Source organism: Helianthus annuus, chromosome 13 (assembly GCF_002127325.2).
Source record: "Helianthus annuus cultivar XRQ/B chromosome 13, HanXRQr2.0-SUNRISE, whole genome shotgun sequence".
In the NCBI taxonomy this organism is placed as follows: Eukaryota; Viridiplantae; Streptophyta; class Magnoliopsida; order Asterales; family Asteraceae; genus Helianthus; species Helianthus annuus.
In genome coordinates this window covers 112,514,673-112,538,594 of record NC_035445.2, presented here as the reverse complement: position 1 = coordinate 112,538,594, position 23,922 = coordinate 112,514,673, and the positions used below count along the sequence as shown (strand labels likewise).

Below are 23,922 nucleotides of genomic sequence, written 5' to 3'. Positions count from 1 at the left end.
ACAGGATCTGTTGGATAGCATGGAATAAAATGGTGAAACCAAGAAAATATGGAGGTTTTGGAATCGGTGAACTAAGAAGTGCCAACTTAGCTTTATTAACAAAGTGGGGATGGAAGTACAAGGAGAATCCGGAAGCCTTATGGGCCAAAGTAGTGAGAGCAATTCATGAAAATAAGAGAAGTCACAAGCTTATTTCAGTTTACAATGGAGTGCCAGGAATATGGAAAGATATTGTTACATCATACAAGGAACTAGAAAGAAAACGAATAAATCTGAAAGAAAGGCGGGAGGCGAAGTTGGGAGACGGAATGAAGGTAAAGTTCTGGTTGGATAACTGGGTAGGTGGAATGCCGTTCAAGGAGCGATACCCGGATTTGTTTAGAATTGCGAGGAGGAAGCGAGCATGTATAGCGGATTTTGCGGTTAAAGTACATAACGAAACTCAATGGAATATCGAATGGACAAGACCCCCGAACAGCGATGTAGAATGGGGACAATGGTCTGGAATGTTAAGCGATTTAAATAAAGTAGGTCTCGGTTCAGGGGAAGACCGATGGGGATGGCGGACCGATTGTAATACCTGTAAGTTCAAAACCAAAAATAATAAATATCAATCAATTTTGTCGGGTATCCTTTTTTAAAACGAGTTTAAGTGATTATCACCTTTGTCCAAACATTTCTGTTTGTTAAATATGTTTAGCAATATTGTATGCTAGTAATAACATTTTTTTTATGAAGTTCTTATTGTTTAGGGTCTTTTAAATTTTAGATTAATCTAAATCGGTTATTTTGTTAATTACATAGTATCCTAGTGTAAATTTTGAAAAGAAAATATTGTATTAAATTCCATATGACTTTCTTTTTGAACCGTCAAGAATTAAAAAAGGAATCAACTAAAATATACCAATAATAATATGAATTTTAATTTCAATTGCCGCATATCTCATTCATCCCTATTGATTCTCTTCAAATTTTGATAGCTGTAATATTTTTATTTCCTTAAAACTGATTATTCGAAGCTTTTGGAAGAAGATTATACGATTAGCGATGTTTAAAAAAAAGAGAAAACCCTTCGACCACCAAGCTCCATTGTACATCACATTCTAATATTACCTCCATTCCGCTCGGAGCGAAACCATGTGTTTCGCCGGGGGATTGTGTCGCACCGTACGACCTCCCTGCTGGACGCCATTCGCCACCGTGACCAACACCGCACAACTCGGACTCAGTTCAGCCGTCATACAACCACCGTAGCCACCGCAACTACCGGAAGTTCGTTGTTGCTGGTTCAAACTACAATCACGGTTCCCGTCGTCGTTCTCCTTGTACCACCCCCTGCCCCTGTTACAAACCTATCATATTTTCACCTCTGCCATCCATTAGTTTATGTAGCTGACCATGCTAATCTTCTCCGCGAAACTAATATATTTGTTCCGATCAGTTGAGGTAAAGAATGCAACCCCTACCGTTTCTTTCTTTCTTTTTTTGGTTTTAATTGTGTTTATAATAGTACGAAGTCTATTACCATTAATCCATTTCTGGCGACTTAGCGTGAGGGTGGGATCCGAGTAACATCCAACAACACTTTGAGAGTGAAACCGGTGTGTGTGTACGACGATTAGTGTGTGCGTGTGTTGATATGTGTGTTAACGTGTGCGTATTATGTGTAGGAGTTGAACAGGCTATGCGTATGCGCGTATGTATATGTGTTTGTTATGTGTGTGTGTGTGAATAGATAATGTGTGCATGTATACGACGTGTGTGTTGCGTGAGAATGTGTGTTTAATGTATTAATCAATGCGTGGTCTATTTGCATTAGTGTGCATGAATATGTATGCTAGAGTTATTCTACAGTACCTAAGTAATTCTTTAAATATAGTTATTTAATAAAAGGTTTATAATAATTTTGCTTTTATAATTATGTATTAGTACGTTTTATAAATTATTATGGGTAAGTTCAAGGTCGCCGGAGAAAAATTACTAGAACGAACCTTTAAATAACATAGATATAAACTGATCTCGTGAATGCAGGGTTTAGGTTTGCACAAATTTTGAGGATCAGTTGATTTACGAATTTTCGCTTTGCCCTATTAAGGTACGGATTCTTTGGTCTTCTTATCATAGTGTCTTTATCATATCTGTTACTTTGTAGTACGGATTTTTGTCTTTGTCGTAAAGTCTGATTTTTTTTAGTGACTCGATACCTGTTTTCATTCGATATGTGATACGTCATCGGTGTTAGTATTGTATTTTTCCTGCTCGTTATTAGTGTTGTTGTCACACCCCAGCCGCGTATAACATGCAACCGCGGCGGAAACGCCGGGGAGTGTTGGGACAGAATTTAATTGTTTCATAACCATGGAAATTAAAGTTACATTTTATTTATTAAACAAGCGTAATACATTGTCTTAAACAGGAAACCAAAGAGTTCGTGACATAATTAAACTAGTCTATCTTCATTTTTAGTCTCTAAGGCACAGGTCCGCCCTAGTGTCACCATTGTCATCCTACACGATAGCTCCTGAAAACACATGTGAAAGTAGGTACGTCAGCATAAAAATGCCTGTGAGATACATAGGTTTTGTGAAAATGGGATTCATGACTTGAGTTTAAAGAAAATGTTTAATAACAGTCAGTCATGAACCATGTAATTTGTTTTGTTTTGTAAATCGTATGAAAAACGATAAGATCAGATGATATGTATAAATGAAGTGTAAGGTTAAATGAATAACCTAGTAAAATGAGTTTGTATAAGATAAGTTGTTTGTAAAAATAATGTCTTGTGAAGGATATATTATTTGTGTAAAACGTAATATGTCTAAACTTAAATGATTTAGATAACGCTAAGATATGTAATATTATACAAGCATTTATATATAGGAAGTACCAGCGGCGTATCCACCATGTTTGTACCATATTACATACGCCACGTTACTTAAACCATTTACCCAAACCAACCACCATGTAAATTGTTCATGTATAAACCAATTGTCAAGTGTTATTGTGTAAACCATATCGAAATGTCTATGTTCAATGTAAACCACCAAGTATGTATATCAATGTCAAAATGTTTATGTTTAATGTAGATCATGTAATGTGTACCCAAAATATATCTTGTATGGTAAGTGAGATGTATCAACTAAACCATATGTAAAATGCACAAAACAAGGTATTGCAGTAAAACATGGTTTAAATCAGAGTTATGTTTTGTGGAACAAATGCATGCTATACTGATACAAACATTTATGCGGTATTGTGAAAATGCATACATTCAAGCCTTGAGACTGTGGCGATAAACCCTTAAACAAATTAAAGGTTTATCTAAGTTATGTATATCGAATTCGGTCATTCCTTCCAATCCAAACAAACCCAGGATTTCAGGAACGGTAGTTGTCAATTCCTATGGTACCACTACCTACTAACGAATGGCGTAGCTAATGTTAATGAATGTATTGTTCCATGTTAAACAAACCAAATGTTATACCAAAATGAAGGCATGTGATGTAAACAATTGTACTAAGTATGCACACAATGGGCATAAATAGCATGAAATGCAATGTGAAACAATGTACTAAGTACGCACACAATGGGCATACATAGCATGAAATGTAATGTAAAGCAATGTACTAAGTACGCACATAATGGGCATACATAGCATGAAATGTAATGTAAAGCAATGTACTAAGTACGCACACAATGGGCATCCATAGCATGAAATGTAATGAAATCATGTACTATAATGTACTAATGAACATAGCAGGTATATGATGTGAAAACATGGAAAGCATGAAAGTAACAAGTAGGCACATGTGTTTCACCCCAAAATGTTTGGAAAACAGTAAAAGAGGGGTCTATGTACTCACATAGACTCCTTAAAGCATTTGAAAGATGGGGTTCTATGTACTCACCTGAGATTGCTTTGAAGTTCTTGTATAACACCCAAATAAAGCTAGAGATCACGGATATCAAACGGCACCTAATAGGTAGCTATATTAATATACCGGACCAAAATCGGAAGGATCGGATAGCATGCGGGTTCGTAAACCAAACGAGTATGGAGACTCGTGAAATATGGTTTAACAAAGCCTACATACTAAAATAAAACCTAACCTAAGTGCTTGCGACACATTACGACCCGTTTAGGTAGCTTATGCTACCTTAACGCGTCGTTCGCGTAGAACGCGTTTGGAACGCCTAACATCGTGACCACAAGGTATAACCCCGGAAGGTTACAGCTATGGTCACCTAATGTGTTTGGTCGGATCCTAATGATCGACCAAATGGGTCGGGTTCGAAAGTATAAGTGATGGTTTAGATCGCTTACCTTACGACCCTATATAAGCACTATACTAAAAGTGACGAGCTAAGCATGTTAGAACATGCTTAACTAAGTTTAGAAAACAGGTTTGGCATCAAAACAAACGGCTTTGATGCTCACGAGTAGTTTGGTTACAAAATACGCAAGAATGCGCATTTTGGCCGAAACTACGACTCGTCACTGAGCCTAGATAACGTGGTAATCAGTAGGTATAGTCACTACGGACTATAACCATCGTGATCACGCTCACGTTATGAAGTTCCAATGAACTTCGTGTTGACCACAGGCTGGTCACGCAGAAAGTCAAACAAAACGTTGACTTTCGGACTCGAAAAGCGAATAAAAGAACGAAAGAACACTTCCGAAGGGTCCCCGAAAGCTAATCTCGATCCAGGAGCTAAGGTATGAAGCAAAGGCCTCAACTTAGAGCTTTAGATCAGATTTTGTGGTTTTTTAACCAAAAGGGGGGGTATTTATAGGAAAAGTAAGACCGTTAGGATCGTTTCTTGAATACCGTGCCACGATCCAAGCCGTACACTTGTCGCAAAGTTGTGGTACCTTATTTTGCCCCCACCATAGGAATTTGACACGTGTCGTTGCCCTTTAGGTGATCGAAAGGCCAATGCAAGTGGATCAAAACATTGAATCTGGTCTGTTTGTCTAATGCGGCCCGCGTCAGGATTCACACAAGGCTCAGGCGGGCCGCCTGGCCTTGTCTGATCCGCACAAACTTTCAGCAATTACAGTTTTAGTCCCTGTTGCGTATTTAAGCCATTTCCGACACTTCTAAGGCCCGTAAAGCCATCTTTAAGGCCCTAAAATGAAGCCTAAACATTGTGGACATGAAACATGCTCAAAAATATGTCGGATGTTGGTTCGTTTGGCCGTACGATCGCGATGTTCGGTTAATTATGACGGAATGCGCATAAGCGCGAAAAATGATCCAAATTGCGCGACGAAATGGATTTTTCCCATGCCAAACACTAAGGCATAATATAAGGATGCTTACATAAATTTTTGGATGTCCGGATGTATTCAGAACGTAAGTTATGCGCGAAAGTGCAAACTTGTGCACTTTTTGGCACTTTTAGTCCCTGAATGATCCAAAAGTTTATTTTAGCATACCAAACCCCTCAAAGCCTATTTCTAAGCTATGTAAAGGATATTTATGGTATGTTTAACTTATGGACATGTTCCGGAATGTTTGTTACCGTTCAAATTGGCATACTTTCGTAGTTTGTCAAGTTTAGTCCCTGTAAGCGAATTAACTTGTTTTTGCTATACCAAAGCCTTCAGAACTTATTTCTAAGTTATGTAAAGGTTATTTAAGGTATGTTGAGTATATGTTGATGTTTCGGAGTATTTGTCACTTTAAACTGAGTACGTTTACGCACCAGTTTGCGTATAATTCTCTAGAAAGCGATGAAGAGTTTGAACTCGAACAAAAGTCAAAACATGAAAAATGTAAAACACAATCAAACAAACATTGGGATCAAATAACATTGTTTTATTGATAATTGAACTATTCATAATGATTTCGAGCACAAGTGTTACAGTCTCCCCTACTTGTGGAAATTTCGTCCCGAAATTTATTTAGAGGAAACTCGTGGAAAAAGATGCGGATATTTTGCCTTCATTTGATCTTCACGTTCCCAAGTAAACTCGAGTCCACGTTTATATTCCCAGCAAACCTTGACCAAAGGAATGTGCTTGCGTTTAAGCCACTTGACTTCACGTTCCATGATTTCTACCGGTTTCTCAACAAATTTCAGTGTTTTGTCAACACGAATTTCGTCAAGCGGTATGTGGAGGTTCTCATCAGCTAAACACCTCTTGAGATTGGCCACGTGAAAGGTTGGATGAACATTTCCAAGTTAAGGAGGTAACTCAAGTCTGTAGGCTACCTTACCGATTCTTTCGACGATCTTGAATGGTCCAACGTATCTAGGTGCAAGTTTTCCTTTCTTTCCGAATCTGATCACACCTTTCCAAGGCGAGACCTTAAGTAATACACGATCACCGACTTGAAAATCCAAGGGCTTGCGTTTTAGGTCCGCGTAACTCTTTTGACGGCTTCTAGCTGTCTGAAGGTTATCACGAACTTTCTTAACCTTATCTGTTGTCTCTAAAATGAGGGCAGGTCCAGTAAGTTGGGCCTCGCCGATCTCATTCCAGCAGACTGGTGAACGACATTTTCGACCATAGAGAGCCTCGAAAGGAGCCATGTTGATGCTGGAGTGATAACTGTTGTTGTAGGAGAATTCAATCAATGGAAGATGTGAATCCCAACTACCACCAAAATCGATCACACAAGCTCTAAGCATATCCTCCAGTGTCTGGATTGTTCTTTCAGATTGACCATCAGTTTGTGGATGATAAGCCGTGCTCAGATTAAGTTGGGAACCCATGGCAGGTTGCATGATCCTCCAAAAATGAGAAGTGAAACGAGCATCCCTGTCAGAAATGATGTTCAAAGGAACACCATGTCGAGCTACAATTTCATCCACGTAGATTTGAGCAAGTTTGTCAGCCGAAAAATCCTCACGGATTGGCAAGAAATGCGCTGATTTAGTAAGACGATCTACAACTACCCATATGGCATCGTGACCTTTCTTTGTGCGCGGGAGTTTAGTAATGAGATCCATAGTAATGTTTTCCCATTTCCAAACTGGGATCTCTGGTTGCTCCAATAATCCGGAAGGACGCTGATGTTCAGCCTTAACCTTAAGACAAGTAAGGCATTTGGATACATATAAGGCAATGTCTTTCTTCATACCAGGCCACCAATACTGAATACGAAGATCCTTATACATCTTATCTGAGCCAGGATGAATAGAATAACGAGACTTATGGGCTTCATCCATAAGCAAGGTACGAAGATTATCTTGGCTTGGTACCCACAAACGGTCCATGAAGTAATACGATCCATTGTCCTTCAGTTCCAGAGCAGGAGTTATGTGATAAGGAAATTCCTTATCCATCAAACCTTGCGAAACACAAGATTGTTGAGCCTGAGAAATACGGGCTTGGATATCGGATTGAGCTTGAATAACAGATTGGACACGAACACAATGAAGCTTAGTACGTTCCTTGCGACTCAAAGCATCGGCCACGACATTCGCCTTACCAGGATGGTAGCGAATTTCGCAGTCATAGTCATTTAGAAGTTCAACCCAACGTCGTTGCCTCATGTTGAGTTCCTTCTAATTGAAGATATGTTGAAGACTTTTGTGGTCCGTGAAAACCACACATTTTGTATCGTACAAGTAGTGTCTCCAAATCTTAAGAGCGAAGACAACTGCACCCAACTCAAGATCATGAGTGGTGTAGTTTTTCTCATGTACCTTCAACTGCCTTGATGCGTAAGCTATGACTTTGTTTCTTTGCATCAGGACGCAGCCAAGACCCAATTTAGATGCATCGCAATAAACGACGAAATCATCATTGCCCTCAGGCAAAGTTAGAACAGGCGCGTCGCAAAGTTTTTGTTTCAAATTCAGAAACGCTTCCTCTTGTTTGAATCCCCAATCAAAGGGTTTGTTCTTCTGAGTTAGAGCAGTTAGAGGAACTGCAATCTTCGAGAAATTTTCTATGAAGCGGCGATAATAACCCGCTAGACCAAGAAAAGAACGAACTTCAGTAGTAGTAGTAGGCGTATCCCAATCCTTAATCGCACTGATCTTGGAAGGATCTACATGAATACCTTGTTCGTTGACAATGTGTCCTAAGAATTGAACTTCTTTAAGCCAGAATTCACACTTCGAGAATTTGGCGAAAAGTTGCTCTTTCTTTAGGAGTTCCAAAGTAAGACGAAGATGTTGCTCATGATCAGCTCGCGTCTTAGAATAAATCAAGATGTCATCAATGAAAACGATGATGAACTTATCCAAATAAGGCTTGCAGACCCTATTCATCAAGTCCATGAAAACAGCAGGAGCATTAGTCAAACCGAATGGCATGACTGTGAACTCATAATGCCCATAGCGAGTACGGAACGCTGTCTTGGGAATATCTTCTTCATGCACACGGAGTTGATGATATCCATATCGCAGATCAATCTTTGAAAAATAAGAAGCGCCTTGCAATTGATCAAAGAGATCATCAATGCGAGGTAGGGGATATCGATTCTTGATGGTAAGCTTGTTAAGCTCACGATAATCGATGCACATCCTGAAAGATCCATCCTTCTTCTTTACAATGAGAACGGGAGCACCCCAAGGTGAAAAGCTAGGACGGATGAAACCTTTGTCGGAGAGTTCCTGAAGTTGCTTAGATAACTCTTGCATCTCAGACGGTGCAAGGCGATACGGAGCTCTGGCAATGGGATTTGCACCAGGTACGAGATCAATACGGAACTCGACTTGGCGTGCTGGAGGTAGACCAGGTAACTCTTCAGGAAAAACTTCAGAATAATCTCGAACGACAGGAATATCTGAAATAGACTTACCCTTGCCTTTATCTGCTGTAACATGTGCTAAGAAAGCCACATAGTTCTTCCGTAGATACTTCCGTGCTTTAAAACAAGACATGAGTTTGAGACCACCGGAAGGCTTCTCACCACGAACCTGTAGGATCTCGCCTGTCGACAGCGGCGCACGAACAATCTTCTCAGAACAAACTATCTCTGCGCGATGCTTAGATAACCAATCCATACCCACTATAACGTCGAAGCTTCCAAGTTGCATTGGCGTGAGGTCAATAGGAAAAATATGGTCGTTAAGGTTCAACTGGCAGTTGCGTAGAACAGAATTAAGAACAATGGGTTCACCACTGGCAACCTCTACTGTCAAAGGTTTACCTAGTTTTGTTCTAGACACGCGAAGCATTGGCTCAAAAGACAATGACACAAAACTCTTGTCGGCATCCGAATCAAAAAGAACAGATGCAGGCTGATTATTAATAAAGAACGTACCGTTCACCACTTCATTGTCTGCTTGTGCCTCTTGAGCATTCATGTTGAAGACTCGCCCTCGAGCCTGAGCCTGATTCTGGTTTGCATTCTGGTTCTGGTTGGCTAGTCTTGGGCACCGGTTTCTGTAATGGGTCAGATCCCCACAGTTATAACAAGCACCTGGTGGGTATTGTGGTCATGCAGCTTGACCCTGTTGCTGAGCAGGAGGCTGAGCTACTTGTTGAGCCGGGTTTTAAACTGCGCGATTTTGAGCAAACCGACAAACATCGGCAAGATGACCTGACTTCCCACAGTTAGTACAGAAACGGCACTGATGTTGCGGCTGATGGTGGCTTCTTGGTTGGAGGCTGTGCAGGGTGGTTGGGAGCTGCTTGGTTAGCTTGGGCAGTGACAGCAAAATTTTGGGAAGCCTTACGCTTCCTTGACCCCCTTGAGGAACCAGAATCCTTTCCCTTCTTGTTTTGACCTTTCTTGCTATCTTCTTGGTCAGCTGCCTGCTTCTTATCCTTGTCACCCTTACTGTGTAATTTATTCTTCCGAATCTGCGACTCAGTCAGTGTCGCTGATAACTCGATTGCCTGACGGAGTGTGGTAGGGTTGCTACCAGTAATAATGTCTTGTACCGAGTCAGGCATGCCGTCGATGTACCCTTCGATAGCCTTGTCGAGTGGGGCAACCATAGTCGGGCAAAGCAGACTCAACTCCTCAAACCTATCAGTATATGCCCTGTGCTCGCCACTATCTTGTTTCAAATCATCAAACTCCTTCTCCAACGCTCGTTGTTCATGACGAGGACAAAACTCCCTCATCATAAGAGCTCTCAGTTCAGCCCATGTCTTTGCTAGAGCAACTTCCGCACCACAGTCTCTCATTACCCCATTCCACCATGTAAGAGCCCTCTTTTGAAACACGCTCGAAGAAAACTCGACCTTGCGATTATCCGGACACTGATGTGGCGAAAAGTATTCTCAATGCTCTCGAACCACTGAAGAAGCCCAGTTGCTCCCTCAGAACCACTAAACTTGAGTGGTTTAGCTGAGTTAAAATTCTTGAAATTGCATGTACCATTGTTGTTGTTGTTGGCTTGGTTCCATTGAGCAAAGAGATTTGGGAATTGAGCAGCCATCTGCTGCGCAATAATTTCTGCCAGCTCGGCAGTTGCTATTTGGTGTTCGCGTCGAGGAGGCATTCTAAAAGAGGAAAACATGAAAGGAAACGAGTGAGATGATTGGATGAAGAGAATGAGATGAAGAAAAATCAACAAAAACAAAGATGGTGGTTATGCATCGCTAAGCAAACAAGCGACACACAATGTCTAATCAAAGTAAACGGGTCAAAAATAATGTATCGCGAAGACATGTTCGCCTATAAGTGAACACTCACCCCAAGAGTTCCCAGGTAAGAGTGACTGGTCCGATTATGTGGATTTGTACGAACACTCTAGCCTTAGACAGAAAACTCAGGGTACAGGCATTCACTGTTCCAGTTCGCACGTGTTCACACTATTAAAACCCGAAAACCTTGACGAGATTTGTGAAAATCCAAAGGGGTTCAAAACCTTATAACAGAGGGTTCAAAACCTAGTAATCAATCATCCTAGAACAGATGATTATTTTTCGAAGCGGATTCGGAATCGAAGTTCCCGTTGTGGTTATCACCTAAGGATAGGTGAAGAGCATGTTTTAAAATCTAAACACAAGATAACTTGTGTTAGGGTCCTAGAAAGTTATAGTCTAGGTCAAAGCATTACTAATAACCTAATTCCCTATAACCATTGGCTCTGATACCAACTCTTCTGTCACACGCCGGCCGCGTATAACATGCAACCGCGGCGGAAACGTCGGGCAGTGTTGGGACAGAATTTAATTGTTTCATAACCATGGAAATTAAAGTTACATTTTATTTATTAAACAAGCGTAATACATTGTCTTAAACAGGAAAACAAAGAGTTCGTGACATAATTAAACTAGTCTATCTTCATTTTTAGTCTCTAAGGCACAGGTCCGCCCTAGTGTCACCATTGTCATCCTACACGATAGCTCCTGAAAACACATGTGAAAGTAAGTACGTCAGCATAAAAATGCCTGTGAGATACATAGGTTTTGTGAAAATGGGATTCATGACTTGAGTTTAAAGAAAATGTTTAATAACAGTCAGTCATGAACCTTGTAATTTGTTTTGTTTTGTAAATCGTATGAAAAACGATAAGATCAGATGATATGTATAAATGAAGTGTAAGGTTAAATGAATAACCTAGTAAAATGAGTTTGTATAAGATAAGTTGTTTGTAAAAATAATGTCTTGTGAAGGATATATTATTTGTGTAAAACGTAATATGTCTAAACTGAAATGATTTAGATAACGCTAAGATATGTAATATTATACAAGCATTTATATATAGGAAGTACCAGCGGCGTATCCACCATGTTTGTACCATATTACATACGCCACGTTACTTAAACCATTTACCCAAACCAACCACCATGTAAATTGTTCATGTATAAACCAATTGTCAAGTGTTATTGTGTAAACCATATCGAAATGTCTATGTTCAATGTAAACCACCAAGTATGTATATCAATGTCAAAATGTTTATGCTTAATGTAGATCATGTAATGTGTACCCAAAATATATCTTGTATGGTAAGTGAGATGTATCAACTAAACCATATGTAAAATGCACAAAACAAGGTATTGAAATAAAACATGGTTTAAATCAAAGTTATGTTTTGTGGAACAAATGCATGCTATACTGATACAAACATTTATGCGGTATTGTGAAAATGCATATATTCAAGCCTTGAGACTGTGGCGATAAACCCTTAAACAAATTAAAGGTTTATCTAAGTTATGTATATCGAATTCGGTCATTCCTTCCAATCCAAACAAACCCAGGATTTCAGGAACGGGAGTTGTCAATTCCTATGGTACCACTACCTACTAACGAATGGCGTAGCTAATGTTAATGAATGTATTGTTCCATGTTAAACAAACCAAATGTTATACCAAAATGAAGGCATGTGATGTAAACAATTGTACTAAGTATGCACACAATGGGCATAAATAGCATGAAATGCAATGTGAAACAATGTACTAAGTACGCACACAATGGGCATACATAGCGTGAAATGTAATGTAAAGCAATGTACTAAGTACGCACACAATGGGCATACATAGCATGAAATGTAATGTAATGCAATGTACTAAGTATGCACACAATGGGCATCCATAGCATGAAATGTAATGAAATCATGTACTATAATGTACTAACAAACATAGCAGGTATATGATGTGAAAACATGGAAAGCATGAAAGTAACAAGTAGGCACATGTGTTTCACCCTAAAATGTTTGGAAAACAGTAAAAGAGGGGTCTATGTACTCACATAGACTCCTTGAAAGCATTTGAAAGATGGGGTTCTATGTACTCACCTGAGATTGCTTTGAAGTTCTTGTATAACACCCAAATAAAGCTAGAGATCACGGATATCAAACAGCACCTAATAGGTAGCTATATTAATATACCGGACCAAAATCGGAAGGATTGGATAGCATGCGGGTTCGTAAACCAAACGAGTATGGAGACTCGTGAAATATGGTTTAACAAAGCCTACATACTAAAATGAAACCTAACCTAAGTGCTTGCGACCCATTACGACCCGTTTAGGTAGCTTATGCTACCTTAACGCGTCGTTCGCGTAGAACGCGTTTGGAACGCCTAACATCGTGACCACAAGGTATAACCCCGGAAGGTTACAGCTATGGTCACCTTATGTGTTTGGTCGGATCCTAATGATCGACCAAATGGGTCGGGTTCGAAAGTATAAGCGATGGTTTAGATCGCTTACCTTACGACCCTATATAAGCACTATACTAAAAGTGACGAGCTAAGCATGTTAGAACATGCTTAACTAAGTTTAGAAAACAGGTTTGGCATCAAAAAAACAGCTTTGATGCTCACGAATAGTTTGGTTACAAAATACGCAAGAATGCGCATTTTGGTCGAAACTACGACTCGTCACTGAGCCTAGATAACGTGGTAATCAGTAGGTATAGTCACTACGGACTATAACCATCGTGATCACGCTCACGTTATGAAGTTCCAATGAACTTCGTGTTGACCACAGGCTGGTCACGCAGAAAGTCAAACAAAACGTTGACTTTCGGACTCGGAAAGCGAATAAAAGAACGAAAGAACACTTACGAAGGGTCCCCGAAAGCTAATCTCGATCCAGGAGCTCAGGTATGAAGCAAAGGCCTCAACTTAGAGCTTTAGATCAGATTTTGTGGGTTTTTAACCAGGGGGGGGTATTTATAGGAAAAGTAAGACCGTTAGGATCGTTTCTTGAATATCTTGCCACGATCCAAGCCGTACACTTGTCGCAAAGTTGTGGTACCTTATTTTGCCCCCACCATAGGAATTTGACACGTGTCGTTGCCCTTTGGGTGATCGAAAGGCCAATGCAAGTGGATCAAAACATTGAATCTGGTCTGTTTGTCTGATGCGGCCCGTGTCAGGATTCACCCAAGGCTCAGGCGGGCCGCCTGGCCTTGTCTGATTCGCACAAATTTTCAGCAATTACAGTTTTAGTCCCTGTTGCGTATTTAAGCCATTTCCGACACTTCTAAGGCCCGTAAAGCCAACTTTAAGGCCCTAAAATGATGCCTAAATAATGTGGACATGAAACATGCTCAAAAATATGTCGGATGTTGGTTCGTTTGGCCGTACGATCGTGATGTTCGGTTAATTATGACAGAATGCGCATAAGCGCGAAAAATGATCCAAATTGCGCGACGAAATGGATTTTTCCCATGCCAAACACTAAGGCATAATATAAGGATGCTTACATAAACTTTTGGATGTCCGGATGTATTCAGAACGTAAGTTATGCGCGAAAGTGCAAACTTGTGCACTTTTTGGCACTTTTAGTCCCTGAATGATCCAAAAGCTTATTTTAGCATACCAAACCCCTCAAAGCCTATTTCTAAGCTATGTAAAGGATATTTATGGTATGTTTAACTTATGGACATGTTTCGGAATGTTTGTTACAGTTCAAATTGGCATACTTTCGCAGTTTGTCAAGTTTAGTCCCTGTAAGCGAATTAACTTGTTTTTGCTATACCAAAGCCTTCAAAACTTATTTCTAAGTTATGTAAAGGTTATTTAAGGTATGTTGAGTATATGTTGATGTTTCGGAGTATTTGTCGCTTTAAACTGAGTACGTTTACGCACCAGTTTGCGTATAATTCTCCAGAAAGCGATGAAGAGTTTGAACTCGAACAAAAGTCAAAACATGAAAAATGTAAAACACAACCAAAAAAACATTGGGATCAAATAACATTGTTTTATTGATAATTGAACTGTTCATAATGATTTCGAGCACAAATGTTATAGTTGTAGCATGCCATACCTCAAACTTGTACTCGTGGTCGCATGTTCCTATTAGTATTATTTTCTGTAGGCTGTAAATTATTTACAAGGCCTTAGTATTTGTACTCTGTCACCCAAGCATGTCTGGCTTGTCGTTTGGGCGTCAACGGCATGGCACTTATCGTAACAGTGCGTAATAAAAGTTCACGGTGTCTCTAGCTCGTGCTTGTGTAGCACCTTGGCCACAAAAGGCGTATAGATCGATCTTAGCTCTGAGTTTGAGTTTATTTGTCTAGAGATGGAATAATGGGTGCACTCCACACTCACCATCTCATAGGTGCATGGACTAGCTAGCTGTGTATCAATCTGTTTCTGTTTTTGGCTTTGGGTGCTTCTGCGTTACACGATTTACCTTGTTGATATATACATCTGTCGTGTAAGTTAGTATATGTTTCTGTATGTGAATATGTTAAGTATCTGTTCTGATATGTTTTGTACGCATTTGGTCATGTTTCTGATATCGAGTTAACCATGCTTCTAATTATGTTCAGTATCCGATTGTGTTTTGTATTAGTTATGTCTGTTTTGACTCAGTGTCTGTTTCAGTTTCGTCTCAGTATCAGTCTCAGTTTGGATTTCGATTTCGTGTTATACGTATAGTTTGTATCTGTCGGTACCTGTATTCAGTGTTTTATTCAATCTTGTTCTATACTTGTCATTGAATCTGTCTTTGTTTCATGTCAATTCTCTCGATCGGTTTAATAAGTTTCGTAAGAATTAAATTATTCTACTTTTAAACTTAGGTTATCAGTTATTTTGGTTATTGACTATAAATCTCCAAAGCTATAAAATTAACTATTTTTCTTATATCATCACTTATGAAGTATGATTAGTTAATAGATATTAATCTTAATCCGAACATTATTTAAAGATGATAATTTCAATAGTTTTTTTTTCTTTTAAAGGTTAGGGGATTTTTTTTTAAATGGTATTTTAAATGTTTCGGTTTACGTATTTGTTTTCGTTTACGTATTGCTTTCCCGCGCCGGTTTACAAATTGTCATAAGTACTTGGTTTGAGATCCAAGTTATTTAAATTATTCTATTTGTTAAACGTAAGTTTTCAAAGTTAGAAAATCAGTTATTTTTGTCTAACGATGATCCGCTATTAAATTTGATAAATTATTTTATTGATTAAATTCAGACATTTATCATAAGAAAATAGTTTTGCCAAGTATCTTGTTTTGACAATAATAGTATTATTTAATGTTGTTCAAAATATTAGATAATTATTAGTATTTAATTTGCTCAAACGTTTCATTTGATAGGTCAGAAAATCCCTTTATATGAATACTAGATTAATTAAACGATGTTTTAAAATAAGTTTTTTTAATAGAAGCTAAATTGTTCTAGTCATTATGGTCAGCGATGTATCAATCTCTACAACAGTTTTGTGTTTGGTTCGGTGGCAGTTATTGGTACGGCTGACTTTTGTTTCCCTATTTGTTTTCGTTAAAGTTTCAGATCGGTTCGTGTATCAATTTTTGTATCAGTCTTTTGTCTGCATCGGTTTTCAGTACTCGTGTCAGTAATCGTTTCAGTTCAGTCTTAGTTATGTTATGTTTTTCTTTCCGTTGATATGACTTTACTTGTACTGTTGATTTCTTCGCTACTGAGCCATTTGGCTCAGCCGTATTTTTCTTTTTGTGTTTTTCCTATTTGTTTTACAGGTAATATAGAATGATCTAGGATTTCAATGAGGAGCGTTGGGAAGTTGTTGGCCAAGATTCTTTATTTCAGTAATGTAATAAATGTAGTTAGGATCTTTTATTTAATGCTATGGATTGGTTTTTAGTTTTCATATCAGTAAGAGTGACACGTCAGCCCTAGCGGGGTTGGGGTGTTACACCGATAAATGGGAGGACTTCACGGTGGCGGCGGTTAAGGAACATATTGCAAAACTAGTGGATAGTGAACAAGATGTACAGTGGCCTCATTGGAATTCTTGGGCTTCGGCTAAAGTTAACTACTTCACCTGGAGAGCGGCTTTAGGAAGGATTGCGGTAAAACAAGAATTGAGAAAGAGAGGGATTGAGCTGGTAAATGAGTTATGCACAAGGTGCGGGACGTCGGAGAGTCGGTAGAGCATCTAATCAGCGGCTGTACATTGTCAAAGTCAGTATGGTGGAGCATTCTTGCTTGGTTGAAGTTGCCGTTGTATGTGGATATTAGCTCTTGTGTAAAGATAATGGCATATGTGGATGGATTGAGTGGATCAACGGACTGGAAGAAGGTTGTGAAATTGGTATTTCAAGCAACTATATGGCATCTATGGAAGTCAAAGAATGAAAAGGAGTTTAAAGGAATCTCAAGATCCGGAAATAACGTCGTTGAAGATGTCAAGGCAGACATGTTTTTATGGATGAAATGTAGATCAAATTTCAAGGATTTAGTATGGGATAGATGGGTGAACTTCAATATAAGAGATACAATAAAATAGTACGGTAGGAGAACAAAATGGGGGAACAGGGATAAACTGTACGTTATTTGTTTAGCTTTGTTTTTTTTATGTTTTATGTTTGTAATCTTTGGGTTTTACAGCATATAAGCATATGCTGGCCCTGTTTTATAATCATAGAATGTTACCGTTCAAAAAAAAAATTAACTCTATTCTAAATAAATGGGTTACAATTGTCGGGTTTTATTAGTCAACAATGTTGTCATTTTGTTTATTGTTCTTTGTTTTAACAACACTCAGTTTTCTTGTTTTTTTTTCTTCTTGCTTTTTGTGTAAATTCAAGTTGTTTCTGTCAAGACTTTGATTTCAAGTCCAAATATCGAAAATGAACACACGATATTAAGTAAAACTCAAATACAATAATACTCTTATATGAAAACCTAACTTGATAATGTATATATATATATATAATGCTAACCTGATTTGGCTCACAAGAAAATAAATAACCCTAGAAACACACACCCCTTAGGGCCATCGCTCATCTTGGGTTTGGCCGCCATCTAAGGCTCAAAGTCATTAGTTGCGACCAACATAATTCTCACCAACAGAGCATTTTAAAATTAGGGATTGTATCATAGTTTCTTCTTCTATTGTAAGCATAATAGCAGGGTTCGACTTATACTCTTCAAGTAGTTTTCTCAAAAAATCGGGCCCTGTACAATACAACATAATTAACCACAAATCATGAATAATACATATATATCCGGTATTTAATTTGAGGAATCATAAAAAAATTAACTATAACCAAACGACTATAATTAAGTGAGATTTATAGTAACCTTTCTCTTTCATCTATGACTAGGCTTGTAAACGAACCGAACATAAACGAACATAAACAAATATAAATTAACATGATTGAAGAAACATAAACGAACACAAATGAACGTGATTGAACAAATATAAACAAACACAATTTAACATTAGTGAACACAAAAAAAACAAGTCTAATATATTACAGTTTATCCGAAACCACGTCTAAATTTACGTTTATAGATGCTGAAATTAAGTAGGTTTTTATATAAATATTAATAAGTGATCAGTTACGATCTAAGAAAAAGTTTAAAACTTCATTTTTTTCACTAGAAAATTTAATTACTAAATAGTTATATTTATATAAGTAGTTAGAAAAGCTAATATTCATTTAAATATAACTATTTGTGTATTTACTAAAATTTAAACGAACGGTTCACGAACATTAATGAACGAACACAAGGTGTGTTCATGTTCGTTCATTTAATTAATTAAATGAACAAAATTTTTTGTTTGTGTTCGTTCATTTATTAAATAAACGAATATAAACGAACTTCCCACCAAACAAATTGACGAACAGTTCATGAACATTCGATTCGTTTACAGGCCTACTCATCATCTCATTTATCGTTCAAAAAGTAATGTTCCTTTTCAAAATAAAATTTCATAGAAATGTTTAATAACTAAATCAAACAAATTACACCACTAAAACTAGCGTTTTCTCTTTTTAAGTAAGCACGGATATACATTCATTCAAGTTTTTTTAATGGGTTGTTAAAACAATGTTTCACATGTGAATCAATAATGTATATTCAGCTAGGTAGATTCACATATGAACTATGAATTTATACAATCGATTAAGTGTTAATACATGTTTTAACACACACAACACATCTATTATATATAAAAATGAAAGTTATTTGGGCCACGTGTCACTTAATTAGGGCATCCTCAGTTCTCTTTTCCCGCCCAACAGTACCACTGCCCTCCTCTATTTATATCATTCCTCATTTACTCATTTAGGGCTAATACTTTCTTTCTCTCTCTGCTCTGCTCTATTCCGATTGATGTTTATCCTCTCTGATGTTTATCTTTCTTCTTCTTGTTTTTCTCATATTCATCTCCTAAACAATGTACGACAGAGGTTACTTCTATTGGATACATCGGCGTTTGAAACCCTAAATCATGAACCGTCGAGTGGTTGAAGAAGAGAATAATCATGTAAGATCTATTTTTTTATTCAGAAATTTTATTTTGTTTTATCTATTTTCTCATACTGAACATGATTACACCTTTTCTATCCTCAGAAGAAGCAACAGATCTCCTAGGGTTTCTTATCATACTCGATGAACGCTTTTGTACAAGCTACTCTTAATCGGTAACTCTGGTATGTTTTGCTTTGTTTTATCATGTGATTATGAGTAGATTTATTTTGATATGTTTTGTACTTTGTCTTTCTAAAGCTTTTTTGTTGGTTTATAGAGTTTGTTGATTAGAAGCAACCTCTGCCGGACGGTTGTTGAGGAGATGGTAATGTGAAAGGTTATACCAAGTGTCTTGATAAGTGATACCAGTACAAAAGTTTAGGACATCAGCAAGGTAACTTAAATTGGTGTAATTTATATTTTGGTATTTCTAACGTTTTGATTTACTGTTTATTGGTGCATTGATTCATTTGTAATCCTTTGCAGATCTCCCGTCATGTCAATTTTTAGCAATTAAACGGAGTGCTTAAAAAGTTTTCCATCAGCTGTTTGGCTTAGCAATAGTTTTCGTTATTTATTCTAAATTCATCAGTTTTTGCAGGTAAACTGAACTTTCCTACAATAGGCACAACCCAGCTAAGTTTCCTACAATGACAGTGGTTATAACAAGTCAATATGGCAAATCACTATTCAATTATCTGCCTAACAAGTGTTGGATATAATGATGGTTCTACATAAAGTTTGGTAAACATCATCCACTATTCAATTATGAAAAAACACTGATCCAAAGTTCAGACAAGCACTGATCAACTAAATGTGAAACACTCTTCAACAACAGTGGTTCCCCATCAACATTAGTTGTTCTATCTTTGTTTATGTTAGCAGTGTTTATTCTATCTTTGTTTATTTTAACAGTCCTTATATGTAACAAAATTTATCCTATCACTTCAGTGTTTTGATCTGTGCTATTAATTGAACAGTTATTTCATTTTTATACTAAAAAAATTCCTATACACTTGGATGAATATTAAGCACCTCATCTTGATTGTTTGGGTATAGTATTCTTGAAATTGGTTCAAGCATTTGATTGTTCAAAATATTCCACTGCTGAAATACAACCTCTGTTTCTTCAATCTCCCTATTGACCACTGATTGACCAAACATCAGTGTTTCCAAAACTGGTTGGTATCCACTGATCGGAAAAATATCCACTACTCACTTTTACATTGTTGACATCCAATTACATAAGAGTTCCACCAACATTATTTTCATGATAAAATTTAAAGTTAAGTTAAACAATAAATAAAAAAATTCTTGATGACTATTTGTTTCAAATTAAATTAGTAATTAATGCTGATTTCTTGAGCTTTGGACATTTGATTAAGCAAATTTTGAATTTCAAATTGTAATGCCCGTCTTATATATCAGGATTTTATTAATAAAATACACATTTAAATGCTAAAATGTGACTTTACAAAAACTTTGCATACTAACGTTTTCACATGTTAACAACATTTCAAAAATGCAACTTAATGTAATTGGATTCGTCGTTTTAAAGATACGACAAAATGCCGCGCGGAAGCTTGTATTTTATCGTGTTCGGTTCCTCATTTTAAAAAGTGAATGGCCACGACGTAAGCACAAGGTGTAGGCAAAACACCTCCTGTTGCATATGTATAACGTATACTCACTCGTAAGGGTATCTTCTTGTGAGATTATATTTGTGGTGTGTCGATTAATCTTGTCCGGCTTGTATTGTATAATCACCGGCCCTAAATGTTGGACAACCATGTAAATCGGATACAAGATTTTTATTAATAAAATTGTCCCAAGTATAAAGATTAATCTTGCCTCTGTGCATTTTAATCAATGTGTCAAGATATTTTGTGCCGTTTGCACTCGAATCACTTTTCAAACTCTTTTTCCAAACTGAGTCAGTTAATTGTATTTACCAGTGTAAACTGACGTATTTTCCAAAAGGTTGAGTGGCAGGTACTATGCGTAATTGGCTGGGAGCTCGGGGCGTCACTAGGGAATCTTGCAAGTTCAAGATGCCTAAAGCCTATTGAACAGTTTTCTTTTATTGATCCGCCTGTGGATCCTTTACCTTCCGTTGTAATACTTTGACATTACTTATATTCGGAATGTAATATATTTATCTTTTGCTTCCGCTGTGCATTTATATATTGTGTTGTTTGTCTATGATGATGCCAACTACGTCACTATACTCCCCACCGGGCCCACCGGTGACACGTGGAAAATTGGGGTGTGACAGGTTGGTATCAGAGCCAACATTGAGTGAATTAAACACTATCCTAATGTGTTTAATCTCAGTGACACAATTGCACATACTTGAGTCTAGACTTAACATAGGAATACTCCCGATTCTAATATGGAATTTACTGCTTCCGATTATTTTTATATTGGATACGTCGCCAAGCGAAGAAGCCGTAATAGGAGTTCTCCACACCGGAGCCCGAGATGCTGAGTCTCGTACCGCGGCTAAAATGGAACGAACATCCAAGGAGAAAGCATTCAGAAATAAGATGAAGAAGAAACTCCTTTTACTGAAAATCGTTTTCCTTATTAGTCCTTATAAGGACATAATTATCTTTTAATGCCTACGGGCCAAACTTATTTAAAACATCCATTAGTGATGTAGTGCTTACGGGCCAAACTTATTAAACATCCAATAGTGATGTAGCGCCTACGGGCCATACTAATTGTCATAAAAGACAAAAGGCAGTGGTGATCTATGACTCCATGTCAAGAAAAGGTAATGAACTTTGATTCACACCTAAATGCCTCGATCCCAGACGATCATGGCTTATAAATTAAACTTGTCCACGTGACTAAGCCTTTTGTGCTATTACTAAATTCCTCGATCCCAGACGATCATGGCTTATAAATTAAACTTGTCTACGCGACTAGGCCATTTGTGCTATTATTAACTTATAAATTAGGATTTATGATAAAATCCTGAATAAAATAAATATCCTTCCTTCCCTGCCAGTAGGCATTTTTTTTAAAAATAATCTTAAAGGTGAAATCTAGCCTACGCGGCCAAGATGGTGAAACCTACCCAAGGGATTCAGATCCTTGTTAACGCCTAAGAACGTGTTAGCACTCCTGACAAATGTGATTCGATAAATCACAACAATCAAACTTATATTGGATTCTTCCAATTTTCTTATCTAGCCTAGTGATTTAGAAATCATGGCTTGTGTCATCCTATAAGATGATCACATTATAAACATCTGATAATGATGAAGTGCCTCCGGGCTAAACTGGTTGTCCGATAAGACAACGACAGTGGTGGTCTTGACCTCCTGTCTAAAAGTGTTGGACCAGGTCCAAGCATAATAGTCGGTAGGATCCATACGATCTCGACTAATAACATCTGAGAAGATGATCATATTATAACCATCCCTCAGAAGGGGAACGCCCACGGGCTATGCCTATTGTCCTAAAGAACAAAAGACAGTTGAAGTCTACAACTCCCTGTCAAGAGAAGGTAATGAACGTGATTCGAACCTTAAATGCCTCGATTCTCTGAAATCATGGCTTACCAAAATTTAGAACTGTCCTTGTGACTAGGCCTTATGCGCCACTTTAATATCCTTAATGTTTTATAACTAGGATAAATTATAATGGAAAATACTAATTAAATATAACTAACAAGTTAACCAATATGGTTTATATTACCATGGTTGATAAATCGTCAAAGATGATGATTCCATAATAATCTCTGAATAAATCATTGTTAATAATTATGTAGCAATCAAGCTACATGGCTGGATTAGATGAAGTTAACAGTCGTTTGAAGGAGAGCAATGATACTACCGGAATTAATGTAACTGGAGCAGAACTGCAGGCAATAATAGATTATGCTGTTACTCAAGCTCTTGATCGACAGAATGATGAATCAAATGATACCCACTCCAAGACTCTATCTATGGCTCGTAGTAAGCCCCCTCCTGAAACACATGAGTCAAGGGAGGACGATGTCCATAACTTGTCAAATCAAAGGAGTATTCCGTCTAGACAAGTTGTGTTTCATCAAGAGGCACCAGTTAAGACCTGTTCATATAAATATTTTGTCTCCTGCAAGCCCAGAGACTTTACAGGAGAAAATGGGGCCATCGATTGCATGACATGGCTCGATGAGATGGACACTGTTGTTGACATCAGCGGTTGTGCGGAGCAAGATGTTGTGAAGTTTGTTTCACAATCATTTAAAGGAGAAGCATTGGCATGGTGGAGATCATTGCTCCAAGCCACGGGGAAAGTTCTACTCTACAACTTATCTTGGAGTCAATTTGTTGCTTTAGTCAAGGAAAACTACTGCCCTCAGCATGAAGTAGAAAAGATAGAATCAGACTTCTTGACTTTGGTCATGGAAAATTTGAATTGTCCGGCATATGTGACAAGTTTCAACACTATGTCCCGCCTAGTTCCTTATCTAGTCACCCCTGAACCTAAACGCATAGCGCGTTTCATTGGAGGCCTAGCACCAGAGATAAAAGGGAATGTTAAAGCATCTAGGCCAACCACATATAGGTCCGCGGTGGACTTATCCTTATCTCTCACCTTAGATGCAATCAGAATTAAGTCTGTTAAGGCTTCTGGCGAGAGAAGAAGAGAAAGAGAGGAGGAAAACTCTCATCAAACTAACAAGAAGAAGAAGGGAAGCTCGGAGCGTGGGAAAGATTCCGAGTTTAGGAAGAACTCGAGTCAGTCTGATAACAGACCCAAATGCAATAACTGCAAAAAGCAGCACTTTGGAAAATGTACAATAGACCCACGCGCTAAATTGTGTGGAATTTGCAAGACCAAAGGCCACAAAACCTT

The 23,922-nt window shown here is 37.9% G+C and overlaps 1 protein-coding gene across 1 annotated transcript; it reads left to right on the top strand.

The window, feature by feature from the left end:
* The first annotated feature begins 29 nt into the window (after positions 1–29).
* LOC118485831 lies at positions 30–17,098 on the top strand. The gene is made up of 4 exons (XM_035982315.1): positions 30–582; positions 16,025–16,076; positions 16,454–16,697; positions 16,808–17,098. The coding sequence occupies exons 1-4, from the start codon at positions 30–32 to the stop codon at positions 17,096–17,098; spliced, it is 1,140 nt and encodes a 379-aa protein (XP_035838208.1).
* The last annotated feature ends 6,824 nt before the right edge of the window (positions 17,099–23,922 follow it).